Source organism: Schistocerca serialis, chromosome 5 (genome assembly GCF_023864345.2).
Source record: "Schistocerca serialis cubense isolate TAMUIC-IGC-003099 chromosome 5, iqSchSeri2.2, whole genome shotgun sequence".
Classification (NCBI taxonomy): Eukaryota; Metazoa; Arthropoda; class Insecta; order Orthoptera; family Acrididae; genus Schistocerca; species Schistocerca serialis.
The window spans coordinates 217,832,742-217,859,849 of NC_064642.1; the positions used below are offsets into that span (position 1 = coordinate 217,832,742).

The window sequence follows — 27,108 nt, forward strand, 5'->3', positions numbered from 1 at the left end:
GAAACCATAGTTACAGCCTGCAGAGCACTAAAAGAGCAACACTGAACAATTTCCAATGTTGTTCTGTTTTTGCTTCACTTTAAATATTCCAGTTGTCCATGTTGTAAAAGCCTATGACACAATTGTTGTCTGCAAGACATTTTAAATCTTTGCATACATCAGTGCACAATGTTAAGCACTCTCATTCAGCTGTCCAGTTATGAAGTGGAAAACCAAACCTGAAAGACCTGATACATTAACAGATACAGTGTGGCACAGCTGATGCTGAAACCATAGATCAGGCCTGGAGAAACAACACGCTGTGAACAAATGCACAGACCATACTCATGTGCAGGGTATGAGGGCAGAGAGGAGAGGAGGGGAGAGGGAGAAGGAGAGGACACTGCTAGACGAGGTCCATCACCGTATCAGCCTGCTGGATAAACTTCCCAGTCTTGCCAAGTGCCTGCAACATGAACTATTCACATAAGATTTTTGCTTTACATTTGGTATTCAGTGTCATGTGTGACCTGTCCAAAATACAGAAATCTGGAGAAGTGACGTGACTGAGTGCAATGTGGAATTTCTTTATTTTAACGTTCTATTTGTGAAGTCCATTCAGAGTGCTAAAATTTGACTGTACTATTATGTGCTGGAAGAAACATTCATTGGAACCCCATTACCACATGACTCCAGAAGATGAAGTGATACAGTTGTCTCCTGATGAGGTTACAACATTCGTAGTGATGAGCAGGAAAGAGAGCAGGTATCTCAGTGATCTTTAGTGGATTCTGTTCAGTTACGTCTGTTGATGTAATTCCTTAAAGTTCTCAAAGCAAGGGGGAAAAGAATTTAGTTACATATACAGATAACAAGACTGGTGCTTTCAAACAAAAATTAAACTTGAGAAGAAAATCAACTTCATATTTGTGATACCGTGAAGAGTTAGCTGGAATTCCAGGCAGCCATTTGTGGAGCAAACACAACTGTCTACAATTTGGTAATTTAAACTCTTGTAACGGAATACTTGGTGTTTGATTGGTGGTGATGAGAGTTCCATTGGTTTGTTTGCCACCCCAAACTGAGAACAAACTTTCACCAATCCTGTAATAATAAATGTTTGTTCAGTCAGTTGATAATGTTAAGGTGGAAAAATACAACAAAATACCTCTGTCAATCAAAATTGTTTAAAATTCCACAAAAAGTACTCTTTACCATTCCTGCACATACAATCAGCAACCAACACACATTAAAAACTACCCAGAAACCACCTAAGTTCCATTATGTTATATTCAGGTACTAATTTCTTTGCAACAGGTGATGAAAATATAAAATTGGTTGGTTACTTATAGTAAGTTGCTGGTCATGAACTTCAAAATTGGTAATTATTAACTCTATGTTACCAATCTTAGAAGAAAGATTAAGGAAAGGCAAGCCTACGTTTCTAGCATTTGTAGACTTAGAGAAAGCTTTTGACAATGTTGACTGGAATACTCTCTTTCAAATTCTGAAGGTGGCAGGGGTAAAATACAGGGAGCGAAAGGCTATTTACAATTTGTACAGAAACCAGATGGCAGTTATAAGAGCCGAGGGACATGAAAGGGAAGCAGTGGTTGGGAAGGGAGTAAGACAGGGTTGTAGCCTCTCCCCAATGTTGTTCAATCTGTATATTGAGCAAGCAGTAAAGGAAACAAAAGAAAAATTCAGAGTAGGTATTAAAATTCATGGAGAAGAAATAAAAACTTTGAGGTTCGCCGATTACATTGTAATTCTGTCAGAGACAGCAAAGGACTTGGAAGAGCAGTTGAATGGAATGGACAGTGTCTTGAAAGGAGGATATAAGATGAACATCAACAAAAGCAAAACAAGGATAATGGAATGTAGTCTAATTAAGTCGGGTGATGCTGAGGGAATTAGATTAGGAAATGAGGGACTTAAAGTAGTAAAGGAGTTTTGCTATTTGGGGAGCAAAATAACTGATGATGGTCAAAGTAGAGAGGATATAAAATGTTGGCTGGCAATGGCAAGGAAAGCGTTTCTGAAGAAGAGAAATTTGTTAACATCCAGTATTGATTTAAGTGTCAGGAAGTCATTTCTGAAAGTATTCGTATGGAGTGTAGCCATGTATGGAAGTGAAACATGGACAATAAATAGTTTGGACAAGAAGAGAATAGAAGCTTTCGAAATGTGGTGCTACAGAAGAATGCTGAAGATTAGATGGGTAGATCACATAACTAATGAGGAAGTATTGAATAGAATTGGGGAGAAGAGGAGCTTGTGGCACAACTTGACCAGAAGAAGGGATCGGTTGGTAGGACATGTTCTGAGGCATCAAGGGATCACCAATTTAGTATTGGAGGGCAGCGTGGAGGGTAAAAATCGTAGAGGGAGACCAAGAGATGAATACACTAAGCAGATTCAGAAGGATGTAGGTTGCAGTAGGTACTGGGAGATGAAAAAGCTTGCACAGGATAGAGTAGCATGGAGAGCTGCATCAAACCAGTCTCAGGACTGAAGACCACAACAACAACAACATGTTACCAATATCACGAAAAACATTTATTTGGTTATAAATACATGTCTGAAAAAATTAAAATAATATGAGAAACTTACACTGTTACATTAATTGACACTATTTTTTGTATAATACCAAGTATCATAAAAAGGAAGAGCTGCTTAATTGTCATTGTCAGCAATAATTTACAATTGTGAACTTTTGTAAATATTTGTTGTTGTTGTGGTCTTCAGCCCTGAGACTGGTTTGATGCAGCTCTCCATGCTACTCTATCCTATGCAAGCTTCTTCATCTCCCAGTAGCTACTGCAACCTACATCCTTCTGAATCTGCTTAGTGTATTCATCTCTTGGTCTCCCTCTACGATTTTTACCCTCCACGGTGCCCTCCAATGCTAAATTTGTGATCTCTTGATGCCTCAAAACATGTCCTACCAACCGATCCCTTCTTCTAGTCAAGTTGTTCCACAAACTTCTCTTCTCCCCAATCCTATTCAATACCTCCTCATTAGTTACATGATCTACCCACTTTATCTTCAGCATTCTTCCGTAGCACCACATTTCGAAAACTTGTATTCTCTTCTTGTCCAAACTAGTTATCGTCCATGTTTCACTTCCATACATGGCTACACTCCATACAAACACTTTCAGAAACGACTTCCTGACACTTAAATCTATACTCGATGTTAACAAATTTCTCTTCTTCAGAAACGCTTTCCTTGCTATTGACAGTCTACATTTTATATCCTCTCTACTTCGACCATCATCAGTTATTTTACTCCCTAAATAGCAAAACTCCTTTACTACTTTAAGTCCCTCATTTCCTAATCTAAGTCCCTCAGCATCACCCGACTTAAATTGACTACATTCTATTATCCTCATTTTGCTTTTGTTGATGCTCATCTTATATCCTCCTTTCAAGACACTGTCCATTCCGTTCAACTGCTCTTCCAAGTCCTTTGTTGTCTCTGACAGAATTACAATGTCATCGGCGAACCTCAAAGTTTTTATTTCTTCTCCATGTATTTTAATATCTACTCTGAATTTTTCTTTTGTTTCCTTCACTGCTTGCTCAATATACTGATTGAATAACATCGGGGAGAGGCTACAACCCTGTCTCACTCCTTTCCCAACCACTGCTTCCCTTTCATGCCCCTCGACTCTTATAACTGCCATCTGGTTTCTGTACAAATTGTAAATAGCCTTTCGTCCCTGTATTTTACCCCTGCCACCTTCAGAATTTGAAAGAGAGTATTCCAGTTAACATTGTCAAAAGCTTTCTCTAAGTCTACAAATGCTAGAAACGTAGGTTTGCCTTTTCTTAATCTTTCTTCTAAGATAAGTCGTAAGGTTAGTATTGCCTCACATGTTCCAACATTTCTACGGAATCCAAACTGATCTTCCCCAAGGTCCGCTTCTACCAGTTTTTCCATTCGTCTGTAAAGAATTCGCGTTAGTATTTTGCAGCTGTGACTTATTAAACTGATAGTTCGGTAATTTTCACATCTGTCAACACCTGCTTTCTTTGGGATTGGAATTATTATATTCTTCCTGAAGTCTGAGGGTATTTCGCCTGTCTCATACATCTTGCTCACCAGATGGTAGAGTTTTGTCAGGACTGGCTCTCCCAAGGCCATCAGTAGTTCTAATGGAATGTTGTCTACTCCCAGGGCCTTGTTTCGACTCAGGTCTTTCAGTGCTCTGTCAAACTCTTCACGCAGTATAATATCTCCCATTTTGTCTTCATCTACATCCTCTTCCATTTCCATAATATTGTCCTCAAGTACATCGGCCTTGTATAAACCCTCTATATACTCCTTCCACCTTTCTGCCTTCCCTTCTTTGCTTAGAACTGGGTTTCCATCTGAGCTCTTGATATTCATCATACAAGTGGTTCTCTTTTCTCCAAAGGTCTCTTTAATTTTCCTGTAGGCAGTATCTATCTTACCCCTAGTCAGACAAGCCTCTACATCCTTACATTTGTCCTCTAGCCATCCCTGCTTAGCCATTTTGCACTTCCTGTCGATATCATTTTTGAGACGTTTGTATTCCTTTTTGCCTGCTTCATTTACAGCATTTTTATATTTTCTCCTTTCATCAATTAAATTCAATATTTCTTCTGTTACCCAAGGATTTCTATTAGCCCTCGTCTAAATATTTAACATCCATAAATTTGATGACACTAGTCAGTGTTCTAAAGTTAAATTTATTCCACTGTACTTTCTAATAAAAACCACATCAGATCACAAACCTATTCTTCACAAACATTCCATCCAAGTTCCAACCACCAACTCCCACTTCATTGTGTAAACTCCTCTTGAAACTGGCTAATCCTACTGAGCTCTCAGCAGTCAAGAACGAATAGTTTTTACTTCATTGTCTGGAGCTGCCCTCCAGGAACAAAACCTTGAGTCATCTGTGCACTGTGCAAATATCTTATTCTGTTTCACCTGTCCCTTTATTTTCTGGACAGTCACACTCTGTGTCACTTGTAGGACTACTCAATTCGATAGCTTGTCTCTGTTTACACTTCTCAGTAGTCTATTCCAGATTTCTCCCTGACACTTCAAGTAAAGTCACTTGTGTTAGACATTTTTATACAGTCTGTGAAGTACCACTTCCAGGTAGACTTCACACAAATAGTCACTCAAAAAATTAATATGCTTAATTACATACCCAGCTGTAAGATTAGCAGTGTCCCAGTTGCATGATAGGTAAATACAATGAAACCATTACAAGAAAAAATTTACACTTGTCTCTAGATAAATTGACAGCTCCCTTGGCAGTTGTTTCTGCAATAGATAACTCACACAAAATGACTTTCCTATTATTAGTTTTTCACTATTGGTCTGTGCATGATGATACACAGTACCATACCGTACAGAAAAATGCAATTTTTCAGGGGGCCATATGTAGGGTTCTATTGATCGCAGAGATAAGAGCTCAAGTATTTCGTAAAGCCCTTGGTGTAGTGACCATTTGTATATGTATCGGAAGAACAGGCATACTGTAGCTATTCAACAGTACAGGGTCAAAATTTAAATAATGCACCCTTCGTACAACCAAGACAAATGGAGCAAATCTGTTGCTTCATTTACATTAGCTATGGTGTAGGGTAGGCCTGAGGCAGCTAATGAAATAATCATTTACTCATGGGCAGTTCCTGAGGAAACACAGAAAAACCATGACACGATCAATGCCTTCTCTGCGCAATAGCAATGGATATACTATTGGTGGCAGTGCTGCTAAAGCAGCCTTCTAAAATTCTTTTACGAAAGAAAACAAAGTAAATATTCCAGAATTCAATCAGGAACAGCTGCCAACATGAGTAACTTAAAAATAGATATCCTTGGAGTAGTGAAGCAACTTAAATCATTCAGTAGAAGCAAGCTTACTGGTTCACACTGGATGCCAGTTAGGTTCCTTTCAGAGTATGCTGATGCAATAGCCCCATACTTAACAACCATACACAACAGCTCACTCGACAAACGATCCATACCCAAAGACTGGAAAGTTGCACATGTCACTCCAACATTCAAGAAAGGCAGTAGGAGTAAACTACTAAATTACAGGCCCATATCATTAACATCAACATGCTGCAGGATTTCAGAACATATATTGAGTTCTAACATATTGAATTACCTTGAAGAGTACGGTCCACTGACGCACAGTCGACACGAATTTAGAAAACGTCTTTCTTGTGCGACACAACTAGCTCTTTCTTTGCTCACACGAAGTGTGGAGTGCTATTGTTGAGGAGTACGAAATTGATTCTATATTTATAGATTTCCAGAAGGCTTTTGACACTGTACCTCACAAGCGGCTTGTAATCAAGTTACATGCTTATGGAATATCATCTCAGTTATGCAACTGGATTCTTGATTTCCTGTCAGAGAGGTTACAGTTTGTAACAACTGACAGAAAGTCATCAAGTAAAACAGAAGTGTTTCTGGCATTCCCCAAGGTAATGTTATAGGTCCTCTGCTTTTCCTTATCTATATAAACAATTTGGAGACAATCTGAGCAGCTGTCTTAGTCATTAGAAGAGCAAAACAGATTGCAAAATGATTTAGAAAAGATATCCATGAACCATGGACCTTGCCGTTGGTGGGGAGGCTTGCATGCCTCAAAGATACAAATAGCCGTACCGTAGGTGCAACCACAACGGAGGGGTATCTGTTGAGAGGCCAGGCAAACGTGTGGGTCATGAAGAGGGGCAGCAGTCTTTTCAGTAGTTGCAGGGGCAACAGTCTGGATGATTGACTGATCTGGCCTTGTAACATAACCAAAGCGACCTTGCTGTTCTGGTAGTGTGAACACCTGAAAGCAAGGGGAAACTACAGTCGGTAATTTTTCCCGAAGGCATGCAGATGTACTGTGTGGTTAAATGTTGTGGCGTCGTCATGGGTAAAATATTCTGGAGGTAAAATAGTCCCCCATTCGGATCTCCGGGTGGGAACTACTCAAGAGGACATCGTTATCAGGAGAAAGAAAACTGGCATTCTACAGATCGGAGTGTGGAATGTCAGATCCCTTAATCGGGCGGGTAGGTTAGAAAATTTAAAAAGGGAAATGGATAAGTTAAAGTTAGATATAGTGGGAATTAGTGAAGCTCGGTGGCAGGAGGAACAAGACTTTCGGTCAGGTGAATACATGTTTATAAATAAAAAATCAAATAGGGGTAATGCAGGAGTAGGTTTAATAATGAATAAAAAAAAAAATAGGAGTTCAGGTAAGCTACTACAAACAGCATAGTGAACGCATTATTGTGGCCAAGATAGACACAAAGCCCATGCCTACTACAGCAGTACAAGTTTATATGCTAACTAGCTCTGCAGATGACGAAGAAATTGATGAAATGTATGATGAGATAAAAGAAATTATTCAGGTAGAGAAGGGAGATGGAAATTTAATAGTCGTGGGTGACTGGAATTCGATAGTAGGAAAAGGGAGAGGAGGAAACAAAGTAGGTGAATATGGATTGGGGCTAAGAAATGAAAGAGGAAGCCACCTGGTAGAATTTTGCACAGACCATAACTTAATCATAGGTAACATTTGGTTCAAGAATCATGAAAGAAGGTTGTATACATGGAATAAGCCTGGAGATACTAGAAGGTTTCAGATAGATTATGTAATGATATGACAGAGATTTAGGAACAAGGTTTTAAATTGTAAGACATTTCCAGGGGCAGATGCGGACTCTGACCACAATCTGTTGGTTATGAACCGTAGATTAAAACTGAAGAAACTGCAAAAAGGTGGGAATTTAAGGAGATGGGACCTGGATAAACTGACTAAACCAGAGGTTGTACAGAGTTTCAGGGAGAGCATAAAGGAACAATTGACAGGAACGGGGGAAAGAAATACAGTAGAAGAAGAATGGGTAGCTTTGAGGGATGAAATAGTGAAGGCAGCAGAGGATCAAGTAGGTAAAAAGACGAGGGCTAGTAGAAATCCTTGGGTAACAGAAGAGATAATGAATTTAATTGATGAAAGGAGAAAATACAAAACTGCAGTAAATGAAGCAGCCAAAAATGAATACAAATGTCTCGGAAATGAGATCGACAGGAAGTGCAAAATGGCTAAGCAAGGATGGCTAGAGGACAAATGTAAGGATGTAGAGGCACATATCACTAGGGGTAAGATAGATACTGCCTACAGGAAAATTAAAGAGACCTTTGGAGAAAAGAGAACCACTTGTATGATGAATATCAAGAGCTCAGATGGAAACCCAGTTCTAAGCAAAGAAGGGAAAGCAGAAAAGTGGAAGGAGTATATAGATGGTCTGTACAAGGGCAATGTACTTGAGGACAATATTATGGAAATGGAAGAGGATGTAGATGAAGGTGAAATGGGAGATATGGTGTTGCGTGAAGAGTTTGACAGAGCACTGAAAGACCTGAGTCGAAACAAGGCCCCAGGAGTAGAAGGGAAACCCAGTCCTGACAAAACTCTACCATGTGGTGAGCAAGATATATGAGACAGGGGAAATTCCCTCAGACTTCAAGAAGAATATAATAATTCCAATCGTAAAGAAAGCTGGTGCTGACAGATGTGAAAATTACCGAACCATCAGTTTGGATTCCATAGAAATGTTGGAACACGTGAGGCAATACTGAAACTTATCTTAGAAGATAGATTAAAGATAGATTGAAAATTAAGGAAAGGCATACCTACGTTTCTATCATTTGTAGACTTAGCGAAAGCATTTGACAACGTTGACTGGAATACTCTCTTTCAAGTTCTGAAGGTGGCAGGGGTAAAATACAGGGAGCAAAAGGCTATTTTCAATTTGTACAGAAACCAGATGGCAGTTATAAGTGTCGAGGGACATGAAAGGGAAGCAGTGGTTGGGAAGGGAGTGAGACAGGGTTGTAGCCTCTCCCTGATGCTGTTCAATCTGTATATTGAGCAAGCAGTAAAGGAAACAAAAGAATAGTTCAGAGTAGGTATTAAAATCCATGAAGAAGAAATAAAAACTTTGAGGTTTGCCGATGACATTGTAATTCTGTCAGAGACAGCAAAGGACTCGGAAGAGCGGTTGAATGGAATGGACAGTGTCTTGAAAGGAGGGTATAAGATGAACATCAACAAAAGCAAAATGAGGATAATGGAATGTAGTCGAATTAAATCTGGTGATGCTGAGGGTAATAGATTAGGAAATGAGACGCTTAAAGTAGTGAATGAGTTTTGCTATTTGGGGAGCAAAATAACTGATGATGGTCGAAGTAGACAGGATATAAAATGTAGACTGGCAATGGCAAGGAAAGCGTTTCTGAAGAAGAAAAATTTGTGAACATCGAGTATAAATTTAAATGTCAGGAAGTCATTTCTCAAAGTATTTGTATGGATTTTAGCCACGTATGGAAGTGAAACATGGACGAAAAATAGTTTCGACAAGAAGAGAATAGAAGCTTTCGAAATGTGGTGCTACAGAAGAATGCTGAAGATTAGATGGGTAGATCACATAACTAATGAGGAGGTATTGAATAGAATTGGGGAGAAGAGGAGTTTGTGGCACAACTTGACCAGAAGAAGGGATCGGTTGGTAGGACATGTTCTGAGGCATCAAGGGATCACCAATTTAGTATTGGAGGGCATCGTGGAGGATAAAAATCGTAGAGGGAGAACAAGAGATGAATACACTTAGCAGATTCAGAAGGATGTATGCTGCAGTAGCTACTGGGAGACGTAGAAGCTTGCATAGTATAGAGTAGCATGGAGAGCTGCATCAAATCAGTCTCTGGACTGAAGACCACAACAACAAACATGGTGTGAAAATTGCCTATTGGCCGTAAATGGAAAGTTTTAGGTCATCAACATGAGAGCTAAAAGGAGTCTGTTACACTTTGGTTAAATGATAAATCAATCAAATCTAAGACCATATATTTGACTAAATACTTAGGAATTACAATTATGGACAACTTAAATTGGAACGAACACATGGAAAATGTCGTGGGGAAGGTGAACCAAAGACTGTGATTTATTGGCAGAAGTAAGAATATGCAACAGTTTTACTAGAGAGACAGCTATGCTATCTTGTCCATCCTGTTTTGGATTATGTCTGTGTGGCATGGGATCCTTACCACTGAGTATATCAAGAAAGTTCAAATAAGAGCAGCATGTTTTGTGTTATTGAGAATTAGGGGGGGAGAGTGTCATGGACATGATATGGAGTTTGGAGTGGACACCATTAAAACAGAGAAGTTTCTAGTTGCAGCGAAATCTTCTCAGCAAATTTCTGTCACCAGCTTTCTCCTCCAAGTGCAAAAATATTTTGTTGATGCTGGCTTACATAGGGAGAAATTATCACCATAATAAAATAAGGAAGATCAGTGCTCGCATGGAAAGATAAAGGTGTTTATTTTTTCCATGCACTTTTTTGAGAGTGAAATAATAGAGAAATACTGTGAAGGTGGTTCAATGAACACTCTGTATAGGCACTTAATTGTGATGTAGATGTAGATCTTTGGGTACTAAAAGTACCAGTGATGGTTTCTTCTATAATTTCTATTCGTCACACATTGTCAAAATTTTTACCATATGTTCTGAAGATGATATCGGGGAACTTTGAACCTTTTTTTTTTAATCTTTAGATATTCATCTAGAAAAGCCGTTGTTCCATATTCTAAAATCTATATCCGTTATCAAGATACACCAAAAAACCATGACTTCATGGATATCAGAAATATTGATTGGAGGAATGGCCACTTCTACAATTTCTGTACATGACCAATCACTGAAATTTTTACCATATGTTGTTAAGATGATGACATTGGGGAACCATGAAACCTTTTTTGATATCATTATCCATTACCCAGATCCAGAGGTTCAAAGTTATGTATGCACATTGAATATGCATGTAATATCTGGCCTGAGGCATAAATGTAGTTTTAACTGGTAAAGTGCACACATGACAATGGTTCTAGACTCTATTTTTAGTCAGCATTTTTTCACCAGTAAAATTTTGATGTGCCGTCTCTGTGTGATGGGCTCTTCATGCCTACACAGGTATACTCAGAGTAATGCTGGAGTGGCAAAAAGTTGGCTAAAAAGGGTCTTAACATTTCTGAAAAGAATTTAAAATGAATACAAAAAATTATGTAAAACTGGAAGCACTGTGAATTCAGTAAGACAAATCCGACAGCATTTTTACTCTTATATGATAAAAATCGAAAACTAGGCATTTTCGATGAATTGCAATCAATGGGTAAAGTATACAGAAAAAATGTAAAGCAAACGATTTTGTGTTAACCTTATATTACGCTACTTATTTGTTTTTATGTGTGTCAAAGTATATAAATAAACTGTCACAACTTTACTCGCCCCTAGAATTTGTTTTACATAAGCAGCTCACGCTGCTGTAAAAGGGCCAGGACAGGAACCAGTGGAAAATGTTCCTGTTGAAACACATAAAAGGCGAATATGTTCCACTTTAAAAGTTTGACAGAAAACTGGAGAACCAGCTGCTTCAATCCTCATTCCTCCTTCCTCAACAAAAGTTTTGGCATGCGAACATATTTGCACTTTTCTGTGCTGAAAGAGAGCAGCAGAGAGACAGTGACAGTGGAAGGGAGAGGAGGTAGTGCCAGTGAGAGAGAAGGTAAGAGAAGACAGTGATGGTGGGAGAAAAAAAGTGGCACTGAAAGGTAAAGGGAGATGGATGAAGACAGTAGCAGGGGGAGCCAGAGAGCGAGAGGAGGTATTGATTGTCAGTGAGAGAAACTTGCAGTAAAAGAGAAGGAGAGGTGTATGGAGACAAGCAATGGGAGCAAAAGAGAGAGGATACAGTGGAAATGAAAAATACAGATGAGTGGAGACCACACGTAAGCTGAGGGGTTCTGGTCACTGACAGAATGAAATTTAAAACGTGGGCATAGGAGAAAAAAATAGTTGGACTCGCCAGAATTTTTGAACTGCTGAGGTATGGTGGAGACAGTGTCAGTGAGAAAGAGAGAGAAAACCAGATAGTGGGATATACTGGAAATCAACGCGAAGAAAAGACAGTGGGAGAGAGACATATATAGACAGTGTCAGTGAGAGGGAGCTGCTAAGTATGACGGCTTAAGTACAAAGAGACTGAGTAAAAGGATGTTGAATATTGTGTGTTCAAAGAGCATGAACATGATCACCAAAACTTTTGGTGAGGAAGACAGAATGAGGATTGAGACAGCTGGTTCCACAGTTTTCTATAAGTCTTTTAAAGAGGAACACATTCACCTTTTTTGTGTTTTGATAGGAGAGTTTCTCTGCTGGTCCTAAAATTACTGACCATAGGCAGAAAAAAGTATAGGTTACTGAATTCACAAAGAAAGCTGATCCCAATACTACATAACTCACACAGATGTATTCATAATAAACTTCAAAAAAGTTATATTGTCAGGTACAAGTTATAGCAACATAAGATTAGTTATTCAACACAGTATTTTGGTTATCAGACATGTTGCCATCGTCATGTACCGTAACGTACTGACCTCCTGGGGATGCACAGCAAAGTTATATCCCCCTCCCCACAAGCCGTACTCTACATGGTCCACACCTGAGGGCTTGCATTGGCATGAAGATGAATTGTATCAGCTTCTGTGGCTGGTGACACAGAGGAGGGCAACCAGGTTAATGTAGCATAGGTGTAGTTACTCTGTATGGCCTAGCCGCCAGAATGTTGTTTGTTGAGTATCTTCTAACTTGGACCCCGTTCTGTTTTCCAAGATTATAACTGCAATCCCGGTGATGAGACTGTCCCTGGTGCGTATTTCCATAGCATCTCGGATGGTGCTGTCCCAATATTTTGAAGTTTATACTAAAATCCTGGCACGTTCATGTTCCATTGAATGACTTTCAGACAAACAGTGCTTGTTAGGATATGTTAGTCTACTTGGCCACTGATGTTCTCAGCATCGATCTTCTACACTCGTGCTTCATGGCCGGCCACATTCACCAAAGTAGTTCACCTCCACAGCTGTGCTGAAGCATGCCTCCAGGCACAGACTACATAGAGAACAGCTCTTGTGAGGAGAGGATGTAAGTTAACCATGCACCCCCCAGGAGATCAGTCAGTGCATTAGGGTACCTCATGAAGGCAACCTGTCTGATGGCTGTATTTCTGTATCCGTTGGTCACTATGAACTGGCGATATACCTGTGGACTGTTCAATCAACAAATATGCTGGAAGAAACTGAAGATTCAATCATTTTTAGTTTTTCAACTATTGCTGGCCTCCAGACACAAAAATGGGAGTCATCTGTTTGACATACAAACATCTTATTTCATTCTGCACTCCATGAAAAACTTTCAAAAAGGTTGAAAGACGATTTCTTTATTAGACTGTTCTTACATTTGACTGCTGCTATACCTTAAACCATTGTTCCAGATACATCACAGACATAAAGTTCAAGTGTGTTTAAACTTGTGAACATCACATATGTAAGTTAAATTACTATTTGTAAAGTGTTTTGTTTAATAAATAAGGTGTATAGTTCTGTAGAGGGAGACCAAGAGATGAATACACTAAGCAGATTGAGAAAGATGTAGGGTGCAGTAGTTACTTGGAAATGAAGAAGCTTGCACAGGATAGAGTAGTATGGATAGCTGCATCAAACTAGTCTCTGGACTGAAGACGACAACGACAACAACAACAACAACAACAACAACAACAACAGTTCTGTTCATTGTATATCAGTACCCACACTATTTATTCAGTTAAGAGAGAAATTCCTTTTCTTAAAAGTATGAAATACTGAAAATATTTTTTTCTGATAAAATCTGATTTTTAAAAATGAGATGCAGTATTGACCTCCTGAGAAGTAGTCATGTTGCTTTGCGAACATACTTTCACTTTCATGCCTTTTGACTTATAGGTGTGTCTCACACATAACTCCTCAAAGTAGTCCAGTGGTGACAAGTCAGAGTGTCAGCCTGATGAAACTTTGGCATATTTTTACCACATGATATTCATCATATGATTATAAAATCTCCACTGCCAAAATTTACTAACAAATTTTATTTTCCAGGTTGTTGCAGGAATTTTGTACCACCTTACTGTAGAAACTGGTGAAACGACTTGCCTGAAAGAAGCTGATGACAATGCTGATGAGTGTGACTTGAAAGAAGACTCAGTAAGTTTTGACTTCTTTAACTTAAATTTCATTTATTTCTTGGGTTGTGTAGAGGCTTTGAAACTGCAAATTTGTGAAAATTGAAATCTGCCCAGAAGGATTTAATTATTGTTTTAGTGTTCCTGGCTGCAAAGACAATTGCAGGTGCACATCAGGCTTGAACTCTTCTGGGAATCAGCGAAATGCCACAAGTAATGAGAGTAATGGACAAGGAGCACTACATTAGTTTGTTTGAATAAGTTAGAATTTGGATCTGAGGTGTGCTAGGTAGTCCATACAGTTGCAATGACCACTGTGTCCAGATGGCTTAATGGCAGAGCATCTGCGTAGTAAACGAGAGACCCATGTTCGAATTCTAGTCCTGCACAAATTTTCAACTTTCCCCATTAGTTTCGGTTAATGCCAGGTTGCAGCCAATGTCTGTAATTTATTTGTATCTACAAACATCTGTCAACCACATTTTTGGGTTAAAGACTGCTAGATGGCACAACACATTTTTAAAAAATACCTTTTTCCTGATGACCATGGAAAAGAATGAAAATTTTTTTTTAAATTAACAGAAGATTGCTGAATTCTGAACCTAATTTTATAAGATAAATACAGTAAAAATTTTAAACTTGTAATTTGTATGTTGCTCTTGAAATGTAGCAGAGTGCTCTGATATCACCCAAGTAAATGCAAGCTTACTTCCTATTCTGCAATTTGCTTTTGGACAACGATTATCATGTAAACACCAGAATTATAGTATAGGCTGTGTTTCCCAAATTCTTATTATTTGGACAGTAACTTAAGTTTTGGTGACCAATTTTTATTTTACGAAAGATCTTGGTATTTATAACAGTAATGGAAATGCCTGGATGGTGCAATACCTACATTAAGGGAAAGGCAACCATTTACCTGTAGTGGATCGATGCGTGGAACACAGTAACACAAAACAGAAAACAGCATCCACACTAGCTTTCGAGCAATAGCTCTTTTTTTCCAGCGATAGTACACACATTCATACACACTACCACACAGACACCCAAATGCATTCTCCCGTGGCCATGGTAACACTTTGGAAGGTTCCTAGGCATCCAGATGAAAAATAAACTGTGAAGGCATCAGCATATGGATAAGTTAACCAGAAAGCTCAGTGTTGCTGCTTTGCGCCTAAAAATCTCTCTCGCTGTGTTGACTTGCTGATGGTATTGCTAACATACTTTGCGTACTTTCACTCAATATGATCCCATGGTTCAACCTAATGGGGCAATTCAACCAAGATGAAAAATTATTTATTTTATAGAAATGTGTGGTAAGAATGTTGTGTGAAGTTTATAGGTGAACATCTTACAGAAGACTCTTCAGCCCCTCAGTGGCTGAGCATTCATTTGCTGAGTATGTGCTTGGCGATCCTGGGGTTCCTGAGCTGGGGATTGGTAAGCACCATTGGCCCCCTGTCACCGTAAGTTCTGGGCATGCTTTAGCGACCACCATGTGGCATGGCCATGGAATGTTGTCACAGGGAACGAGGATCTTGGCTTGATTGACCGAATTGCGAGGATGTTGAAAACCTCTATAAAAAAATCTTAATTTTAAGGTATGTTGCATGCCAATGAGATGCACGGTTGTTGAGATGAAACAGTCGTTAGCAGACAATCTCTGCAGAACCTGCCACACCTCAGTTGTATAAGGCTTACTTAAACATGCAGGGCTAGGTGGGCTTTTATTTCCCTAGCTGCTCATGAGGCCAGGGTGGATCCTTCGAAGTTTTCTCTTCCTCCTCCCAATGCAAGGGGTGGGCCACTGCTCAAACAAAAAGGCTTGTGTAGCCAGTCCTCATATGTGTTTTCTATCATCAAGGGGGTAGTTTTCAAAAGGTTTTGCTCTTCTGTATCCAAAAAACCTTAGAGGGAACCTTTGAAAGACAGAACTGCATGGCACCTTAACTACAATGAAGGTTTTGTGACTTCTAGGGACCTCATTGACATTCCCAGAGAAGAATTGAAAAATGAGTGGGCCCAAGAAGACACTGTTGATGTACAAAATATAATAAAAAGGGTGGATGGTGATTTAGTGAAATCATACTCTTTTATAATTATGTTCAACACCATGAAACTTCCAGAGCATGTCAAGGCAGGTTCCCTTTGTCTCAGCCTATGGCCTTATTTCCCAAACCCAATGTGCTGTTTTAAGTGGCAGTGCTTTGGGCACACTACTGTCAGATGTAAAGAAGCCACTTGTGGCAAATGTGAGAAGGCCGCTCATGAAGGAGTTGGTTATTCATCTCCTGTAAAGTGCATCACCTGCTCTGGGGATCACACTGTCTGGAGTAGGGACTGTAGTGTCTTTCTTGAAGAAAGGAAGATGCAGGAAATAAAAACAACTAAACATATCTTGTAAGGAAAGGCCAAAACACTCTATAAGGCCATGCAGCCCCCGACGTTCGCTATCTCCTTTGCATCTGTTCTTATACAGCCAGTCCTTAAAACTGATGCTGTTACACAAATGGAGATCTTGAGTGTTAGCACTAGTACCTGCATTTGCCAGTGCACTTGTTCTGCTGCAGTTACTTCGAAGCCCATACATTCATCCTGGTCTTCAGAAAAGGCTGTGGTTGCAGCTGTTGTGGAGCTCCCTGTCCCTCCAAAGGTTCAGTTTGGTCCACTGTCCAGTGCTGCTACTACTACCATGGCCACAGTTGTGACCCCAAAGCCCAGTCAGGGCAAACAATCCAAGACAAAGTGTCAACCACTAACAGAACTGGAAAGTCAACTGCTCGACAATGTCAAACTCGTCCTCTGACATACCTCATGATTCTTCATCAGAGCTAACGGACCTTGATGTCGGACTGGGGCAGTCATCTCGCTCCAAAGCTGAGCTGTCTCAAACAGTAGGTTCCCCTGTAAGGTGGGAAGACAGGGTGAAAGTGCATACACCATGATAAATGGCTCCAATCCTCCAATAGAACATAACTGGGTTCAGGACATGGAGGAACTGAAGCTTGTAGCACATGAACATCCATTGTGCATCTGTTTGCAAGAAACACATTTCAAAGCATCTGATATCCCTTTTCCTACAGGGCTATACAGTCTTATCATAAGGATGATCTGACTGGGGAAGGGCCAAGTGAGGGGTTGCCGTGTTTGTAAAAGATGACACCTGTCCTCTGCTCTCCCCCCACTCCTCTGCTCTACCCCTGGCTACTGACCTGCAAGCAGTCGCAGTTGAAATTGATGTGTGTCTGAGGATCACAGTTTAATTGCTGTATTTACCTCCATCTGATGCAGTAGACTCTGAAGCTCTTACAGACCCATTTCTCCTCTTGGGAGGCTTCTTTCTCCTCTTGGGAGACTTTAATACTCATCACATCTTGTGGAGCCCAATCTCTGCTTGCCCTCGTCATCAGGTTTTGGAGGGCCTCATGATATCCCAAGAGCTGTGCATCCTAAACACTGGTACTCCCACGTCCGCAGCTCGTGGTCTAATGGCTAGTGTTGCTGCCTCTGGATCACGGGGTCTCGGGTTTGATTCCCGTCCGGGTTGGGGATTTTCTCTACGTGGGGACTGGGTGTTTGTGTTGTCCTCATCATTTTATCATTGTCATCATCATCATCATCATCATCATCATCATCATCATAAATCGTGACAGTGGCTTGATTTGACTGTGTAAAAATTGGGATGTTTTACGGGTGCTGATGACCACATTGTTGAGTGCCCATAAACCAAACTTTGTCACTGGCACTCCCTTTCATTTCTGTGCTGCTACAGGGTCATATTCAGCCACTAACCTTTCTCTCCACTCTCCAGCCCTTGCAGATCGGTCAGCAGGGCTAACTGGATGCTGTTGAGTCATCTGGCTGTGTTCGAACATTACGACAGCATCCAGGAATGGGTGGACCACATCAGGCTGCTCACTTATCTATCCAAAAGTCTACAAGTCATCATAGGAGATGACCTGTACCTTGTTGTATTGATGAGTGTCATTCAGTGATCCAGTATAGGCGTGCAGCTCTTCGATGGTTAAATGCTGCCCACCTGCAAGTAACCTCCCAGCCTTTCAAGTCCCGAGAGCCAAGGCTCAACGCCTAATTATGGAGAGCAAGAAAAAGTCAGGGCAAGAGTTCCTGGACTCTGTCAACGATTCCACTTGTACAAAAGTATGGTAAGCCATCCAGAGGATTTCCTGTAAACACAGTCATTTACCACTAGCAGAAGTCCTGAAACAGGGGTGTCTTCAAACAATGCCCAGAGACATCGCTCAGATGCTGGCAGAGCATTTTGTGAAAACTACTGCCCATTCCAGCCAAGATCTGATGTTTTGTCACTACTGTGCGACTGTGGAGAGGGGCAAGGTAGACTTTGAATCCAACACTTCTGAGTCCCGCAACTTCTCTTTCTCCATGTGGGCACTGGAATCAGCTCTGTATGAGACGCGTGACACTGCTGCACACAATTACGACCAAATCAGGTACTGCATGCGTCAACATTTGCCACCAGTGTCAAAGGGAACCCTCCTCAAAATTTTTAATCTTATGTGGCAGACAGGCAACTTTCCCAACTTGTAGGAGGAGGCAATTCTGATACCTCTCCTCAAACCAGGAAAGGACTGTACGTGTCCCAGTAGTTACAGGGGTATTGCCTCAATGAGCTGTGTAGGAAAGATCCTGGAGCAAATGGTTAACCATCATCTGATCTGGTTGTTAGAGACCAGGCAACTCCTTAGCCACTCTCAGTGTGGAGTCCAGAGATTTTGGTCCACTGTCAACAACCTGACCCTGCTAGAGGTGGCTATTCATTATGGTTTCCTACAAACACGTCACTGTACCAGCATATTCTTCAATGTCAGTAGGACATACAATACTACTTGGAGACAAAGCATTCCCGCATAACTTCATCAATGGGGTTTCATGCCACCTCCCCATCTCCATATGGTCTTTCCTGTCTCAGCGGTGTTTGAAGAGCCAAAGTTGCTGAAATGCTGTCCGATAGTTTTGCGGAGGAGAATGGTGTCCCTCAGTGCAGTGTTTTAAGTGTTACCCACTTTGCTGTAGTCATAAACAGTGTCACATCTACAGTGCTCCTTATTTGTGGACGATTTTGCTGTTTTCTGCTCCTCCTCCAGTGTTGCAACAGTGAGCTGTCAGTTGCAACTTCCATTGCAGAGGTTAGAGGAGTGGACTGAAATGGCGGGTTTTCAGTTTTCTGCAGATAATTTTGTGTATATTCATTCAGTTGTTCTTGTTATAATTTTGTGTATATTCATTTCAGTTGTTCTTGTTGTATTTTTAATGTACCTGGCTTGCATGTGAGGGACACCATCCTACATTTTAAATACTCAGTGAGATTTCTGGTCCTCATTTTTTACTCCAAATTGTCGTGGGTGCTGCAAGCGAGAGACTCGAAAGTCAGAACCCTCAAAGCTCTGAATATCGTAAAGTGCCTTAGCCACATGTCTTGGGGAGTAACACGTCAGCTCCAGGTTTATAGGACTTTCATGGGTTTGTAACTTGCACTGTGTATAGATTTGTGAGGCCTTCTTATTTGAAGATTACTGATGCTGTCCACCATGAGGGGCTCAGTTGGCCACGGGAGCTTCTAGAATCACCCCCATACTCAGTCTCTGTGCTGAGGTTGGGGAACCACCTCTCACCATCTGGCGGCAGCTCCTCGTGGTGTGTCAGGCATGTAAGCTCCCTGCAGCTCCCGCTTCATCCGCATACCGTACTGTTGTACGTCCGCCTCTGGAACATCTTTTCTCCAACTGTCCATGAGCCACAAAGCCACTAGGGATCCACGGGCAGCATGTGCTTGAGTCATTCAGTGTGGAGCAAGTACAACCTGAAATCTATGGTTTTAACCATCTGCCACCATGTTTACTGCAGAGACCCGGAGTAATTTTAGATTTTGTGCAGTCTAGGAGAGAATGCACTGCTGCTTCTGTTTGGAATGTGATATTTTCTGACATTTTCTCTGAGCACCACAACTATGTAGCTGTCTTTATGGATGGATCCAAACAGGGGTCCTCAGTTGATTGCCTTGTTGTTTTCCAGATCGCGTACTCAAGGTCCAATTGCCTGGAGACTTTACTGTCTTCGATGCAGGATTATATTCGATCGTAGAGGCACTGGAACAAAGTAGTCCATAATACCCAGGATGCCCTCCTGCAGCTGCAACAACTGGGAAAGAAGGTGTCTTTCTGCTGGATACCAGGGCACATGGGTATTTCAGGGAACGAAAGGGTGGCTCTAGCAGCCAAGGAGACATGTCATAATCCTCAGTTACTTCAGTATGCCATTACCCTGCATACTATAGCCCCGCTGTTGAGATCCTGAGTCTTGCATCGGTGGAAGAATGAGTGGCTGTAAGTGACAAACATTAAGCTTTGTCTAGTAAAGCCCACAGCATGGCTGTGGCATACCATCTCCTTCCAGCCACATCGATGGTACAAGGTCCTCCTTACTCATCTCCGCATAGGCCACAGCTCTGTGGTGCGTGGCTTCGTGCTCTGGCGAGAGGACCCTCCAATGTATGGTGCATGTTGCATACAGATTACTGTGTGCCACATTTTATTGGACTGTGTTTTATTTTGTGACCAGTGGGTTGTGGTGGATTTACCAACAGATCTGCCATCTGTCTTAAGTAACATTCAAACGAATGTCGTTCGAGTTTTAAAATTTTGTGAATTGTCCAATATATTCCCCAGGATTTTAGGGAGATGGTTTTAATGTGTTAACAGGATGAGTGGCTTACCCATGTTTTTTGCAAGTGGTCATCCAGTTTTATTTCCCTGTGCCTTTCTTTTAGCTTCTTTATTGTTTTATTCTTTTAGCTTCTTTATTGTTTTACTTTTGTTTTAACATCATCTATAGCTACTTTTACTATTTCTCTGTTGTTTTAGGGCATGCGAGTTAGAGTGGGGTGCTGATAACTGCGCCGTTGAGTGCCCATACACACACACACACACACACACACACACACACACACACACACACACACACACACACACATATACACATACGTCTCTTCAGAGATCTTCGGATTGTTACGTTTACGTGCAGTGCAAATGCATTTTCAGCCTAATGGCATTTGTGGTTTATAAGAAGGATGGATGAACGAATAAATCACTAACACAACACTAGACGCAAAAATAATTTACATTTATACTATGCATTCATGACTATGGTTCAGAAAGGGATTTTTTATTCTAGTGCGGTAGACTATAGCTATCTGGTAGACGTTAGTCAGGAAATTGGAACTGCCCAGATATTCAAAAACAAAATAAAGAAACCTTATTAGCCCCTTGTATGATATAATAGAATATTTGGAGTCATGTATGTAAAGTCTGCGTAACTCCAACTTTCATAATTAACAGATTTCTAATTTTCCGAATATACAAACAAGTGATTGCGGTTTCTGAAAACAGTAAGGTTACATAAATGATAAAAACAGCAATTGAGTGATGTAAGAAGAAGAACAGAGATGTTTCCTCCTAATTAACAGTGTGAGATGAACACTAGTCTGCCTGCAGTGTTCCACCTGCTAATTATAAACTTGGCTCATTCACCATTTTATATGTGGAATATGATACATTTGATGATTGTGGAAATTTGAGGCTCCTCCCTTGGTTCAGGTGAACCACATCTGCAGAGTGAAAGTGCTAGTCCAGGCCTGGGCAAACCATCACGAGCTGACCTCCTCCCAGTGTTCACCAAAACCACAGGCTCGCAAGAAGAGAGTGAGTACAGTCAGATTTTTTTATACTATATCATTTATTAAAAAGCTAAATTATCAATATAGCAATATTGTGCAGTGTCGAACTGCTGATATAAACACAAAAAGAAGCAAGATAAGTATTTGCATTTTCTGCCATAAAACATTGTGTTGCTAACCATATTTTCTCTTTCTTTTCTATTCTTGTCACACAGTAAGAAAGTTGCAGGTGATGTGTTACTTACTGTTTTCTGATTGCAGTGGTGTCCTGTACACAACATGCTCGGAAATTCCTGTTATAAATTTCTAGGACTTGTAGAGGGGTACTAGGAACCCATGTCCGGAAATGTCATCTAGAAGTGCTACTGAGTGATAAATGTATCAGTTTGAGGTATGGGTCCCTGTATCGGAAATGAATGAGTCAAAAGTTATAAGTGGAAACCATTCTCATACCTCTGACAGTTGAATACATGCACCAGTACTGTTGTTGCTAAGATTATGGCAGGAAACTTTCAGAGGTAGTAGTGTGGACTGAAACAAGAAAAAATTTCTAATAGACATGGTATTTAAAATGCATACCTTAAGAGCTGTGAGCACTTGTACAGTGTTGCACACTAGCAAAGAAGAACAGATGCTCATAACTCCTCAGGTATGTATTTTAGAGCCCATGTTTGCCAGACATTTTTTCTTGTTTTGGTCCATAATACCACGTCTGAAATTTCCATACCCTACATTCTTAGCAACAACAGTACCAGTACATGTATTCCACTATCAGAGGTATCAGAATGGTTTACAGTTGTATTTTTCGGCTCATTTGTTTACGAACCAGGGACCCTTCTCTCACATTGATACCTGCATCCATCTCCATCATCTTGATAGTTTGTATCATCATCACAGAATCACCCTGTATATACAAACATTTACAGGTGCCGATGCCTGTATCTTTGACGCTCTGTACATCATTGGATGATGTTTCCAGACAAGAGTTACTACTCAAAATATTATGTACTCACTTTCCACTGCAATTCCTATAATTTTGTAACAGGAATTTCCCAACACCTTGTATGATGGTAATGTGAAATCCTATGACAAATTGACGTACACAATAGAAAAGGTTTTGACAAGTAACATACTGTTTTGGCTTTCAGCTTTATTAAGCAATAGTACTTACAAGGAAACGTCACCAACTTGAACTCATATTTTAAGGAGGAAAAAGTATACTTGTGAGTTATCAGCCCCAGCTGTCAATTCTGTCTGGAAATTTGGGCCATAGTTCTGATAGTATGCAGTTATGACCTTCTGAAAGTACAGTTTGTAAACTTTTGTGTGCACTGGCTTTGTCACTCACTCTGCCCCGCTGCAGCCACCTTGTCCCAAGCATGAAGTACTGTACAGCAAAGTGATGACTAGGGCTCTCCAATTTGCAGGATGTTGAAGGTGGGGGAAGGGAAGTAGGCACATCTGCCCAACATGCTTTGAAATTTCACTTGAGAACACATTATTCTAACAAGGGAACCTCCCCATCGCACCCCCCTCAGATTTAGTTAAAAGTTGGCACAGTGGATAGGCCTTGAAAAACTGAACACAGATCAATCGAAAAAACAGGAAGAAGTTGTGTCGAACTATGAAAAAATAAGCAAATTATAGAAACTGAGTAGTCCATGTGAAAGATAGGCAATATCAAGGACAGTGTAAGCTCAGGAGCACCGTGGTTCCGTGGTTAGCATGAGCAGCTGCGGAACGAGAGGTCCGTGGTTCAAGACTTCCCTCAACTGAAAAGTTTAATTTTTTATTTTCAGTTTATGTGACAAATTCTTATGTTTTCATCACTTTTTGGGAATAATTATCACATGCACAAGAAAATCTAAATCGGGCAAGGTAGGAGAATCTTTTTACCCATTCCCCAAGTGTACAAGTTAGGTGGGTCGACAACATATTCCTATCATGTGACGCACATACCGCCACCAGTGTCATATAGAATATATCAGATATGTTTTCCTTTGGAAGAATCGGTTGATCTATGACCTTGCAATCAAATGTTTTCCGTTCTCATTGGAGAGGCACGTCCTTTGGTCTACTAATCACACGGTTTTGCGGTGCGGTCGCAAAACACAGTGAACAGAGACGTCAATGAACGAACGGACAGATCATAACTTTGCGAAAATAAAGATTGTAAACTTTTCACTCAAGGAAGACTTGAACCAAGGACCTCCCGTTCCGCAGCTGCTCACGCTAACCACGGGACCACGGCGCTCCTGCGCTCACATTATTCTAGAATTGCGTATCTTGGGCATGGACTACTCAGTTTGTATATTTTGCTTATTTTTTCATAGTTTCACACAACTTCTTCCTGTTTTCTCGATTGATCTGTGTTCAGTTTTTCACGGCCTACCCAGTCTGCCAACTTATAACTAAATCTGAGGGGGCGGTGGGGAGGGGGGGGGGGGGTTGCAATGGGGAAGTTCCCTTGTAAGTAAAAAATAGTAAGTAATATGGAGCATGTAATATGTCAAGCTTATGAAAGTATGTGTTCAACATTTTTTTAAAAATATTCTCATGCTGATATTTTGCAGCTGCATGTACGTCGCAAAATCAAAATGAATAAAGCTAATCAACTGAAGAATTATTGTAAATTAAGTTAATGATTTTCAGTTTATAGTTTAACCACACCAGTCACATTGAAGAATGGTGCATCTCCTGCAAATGTACTTCACTGCAGTGCCAGCTTTAAAATCCAAAGAAAATAATGCACAGTAGTAGCATTAATAATTGAATAATGCTATGCTACTTCTTAAATAACATATTCATTTATTTAATTCATTTACATGGTATTTGTGAATCACAATAGGAAAGTGTTTAAAGCAAAGAGATCTCTGGAACCGCCTGTAGATTAGAAATCATACACTCGGACACAGTGAACAAAGCCTGTTACCAATCTCAAAACAGTATGTGTTAAACCTCTCACTCACTCTTCTGTACAGTCCTTCACACTCGGGCATTAAGTGGCTGCTGCAGAGCATAGTGACTGAGAACTATTGAGTGCCCACGTTTAAAAGTTTTATGTTCAGGAGGTTGTACTGCCTCCTATTGTAATTACCACCTGAATTTTTTTGTGGGTTTGATTGCCGAGGCTGACATGGTGCATGTACTTTTTCCTCCTCAAAATACGAGGTCAAGTTGGTGATTTCCCTTGTTAGTGGAACAGTAGTACTTTCATTTGTCTTTGGATCATATTATACAACAATATTAACACCTAAAGATTACACATATCCAAACAAAAAATACATCAATAAAGAAAATTTAACAATTAAATGAAACTGTTGTACAAAGAGAAGCTCATCATAAACAAGCAGCTAGTCATACAGGCAAAAATAAAATATATAAAAACAGCAAGACATGTAAGCTATAAAATAAGAAACACTAATAAAAACAGATTTAGCATATATAAAATCACTATTATTAGCCAACATTTCTGCAAGTGGTTACCATGATTGTGACATTTAGGTGAGTTTACTTGAGGTTAAAAGGTCCTCCTTTATTATTGCCTATCTTCTCTGTTACATTCTGCATGTTTTGGAGCCAAATTACGTTTTATAGCAGTCTACATCTCCTTCAGCTCACACCTGCTCCAGTCCTTCACCTTACTTCTGCCTTTGTATGAGTGCAAGGGAAGGAATACACAATGTGGGAAATTGAAGCAAATATAAGCTGAAAATCACAAACTAGTCCAGCTCCAAAATACATCAAACATGACTGAAACGATAAATAACAGGGACCAGAGATTTGTTGTTTGTCTTAACAAAAGCACTAATATTTAAATGCCTAAGTGTGAATACACAATATCAAAATATGAGCACTTTTCTTAAACCCTATTTTAATGTAACTCTTCAATTCTCATTGCACATTTCTATTTCCTTCAGGATTCCTGCAGGTACCTGAAACAGAAATAAAACAGAAGAAATGGTAGAAACATAATACATGTAATAAGTAATTACTTACAAGTGGTTAAGGGGTTAACTTCCTCTGTTTTTATTTCTTATTTTGGAGGATTTAATGTCTGGCTTCTAGATATTCTTTATTTCTGTAAGGACACAATGAACCTAGATAACAGTTTAATTAATTTCATTTCTAAATAGTAATCTGTGTGTTGTATGCTATTTTGGAAACTTGTTCTAGGAAATCCACCCAGTATTATAGAGTTCTTGCCAGTAAAATGAATCCAATTTCTGAGTATGTGTTAATCATTTTGTAAATGTCGTGTCACTATTGTGTGTCTTCCTGTACAACAAACCCCCAAACACTGAAATGCGTAATTATTTTTAAGACAGATCGTAAGAGTAAATATTATTTAGTTTTATAAATACATTTTTACCATATTGTTTTCACAACCAAGTGCAACGCTTCACGATTTCGACCAGAAATTTGAGAACTAAGTTGGCAATAGTTAACTCAATAAGCGTACATTTCTTACATTTATTACCAATAATGTTTTAAAAGAAATTGTTGGAATGCAGTTGCATTGTGGTTGTGGTAATTGTGTGCCCATAATCATAATTTCAATGTCATTGTCAAATTTGATGCATGCAGTTGTGAAAAAGTAACATAACTGTCATAAAGGAAATGTTAATGTGTGTTTTATAGTAATGATTAATATTTTGTTACTATTCTAGATAAATGAATTTATCCTTACTTGTTTGTACAACCGTTTTGTGACTAATATCCAAAAGACTGTAATCATTTTTGTTTGTGTGTACAGTGTGTTTCAAATACAATACAAGCATTATACTACTTGCCTTTGCACAGAAACCAGTATTCCCATAGGCAGACTGGGAGTGCTCTACATTGTGGCAGCTGACATAGCTTTTTTTGAGCCTATGTCTACATCTACATTTATACTCCGCAAGCCACCCAACGGTGTGTAGCAGAGGGCACTTAATGTGCCACTGTCATTACCTCCCTTTCCTGTTCCAGTGGTGTATATGGTTCGCGGGAAGAATGACTGCCAGAAAATCTCTGTGCGTGCTCGAATCTCTCTAATTTTACATCCGTGATCGCCTCTGGAGGTATAAGTAGGGGGAAGTAATATATTCGATGCCTCATCCAGAAACGCACGCTCTCAAAACCTGGACAGCAAGCTACACTGCGATGCAGAGCGCCTCTCTTGCAGAGTCTGCCACTTGAGTTTGCTAAACATCTCCGTAACGCTATCATGCTTACCAAATAACCCTGTGACAAAACGCACCGCTCTTCTTTGGATCTTCTCTATCTCCTCTGTCAACCCGACCTGGTATGGATCCCACACTGATGAG

The 27,108-nt window shown here is 40.1% G+C and overlaps 1 protein-coding gene across 2 annotated transcripts in view; it reads left to right on the forward strand.

The window, feature by feature from the left end:
• The window catches only part of LOC126480990 (uncharacterized), a 251,807-nt gene that overhangs the window by 137,725 nt on the left and 86,974 nt on the right, over nt 1-27,108 (forward strand). For both annotated transcript variants that reach the window (XM_050104429.1, XM_050104428.1), the window contains exons 15-16: nt 14,003-14,107; nt 21,720-21,824. In XM_050104429.1, coding sequence (XP_049960386.1) covers nt 14,003-14,107; nt 21,720-21,824 — 210 coding nt within the window. The remainder of the gene's footprint in view (nt 1-14,002; nt 14,108-21,719; nt 21,825-27,108) is intronic.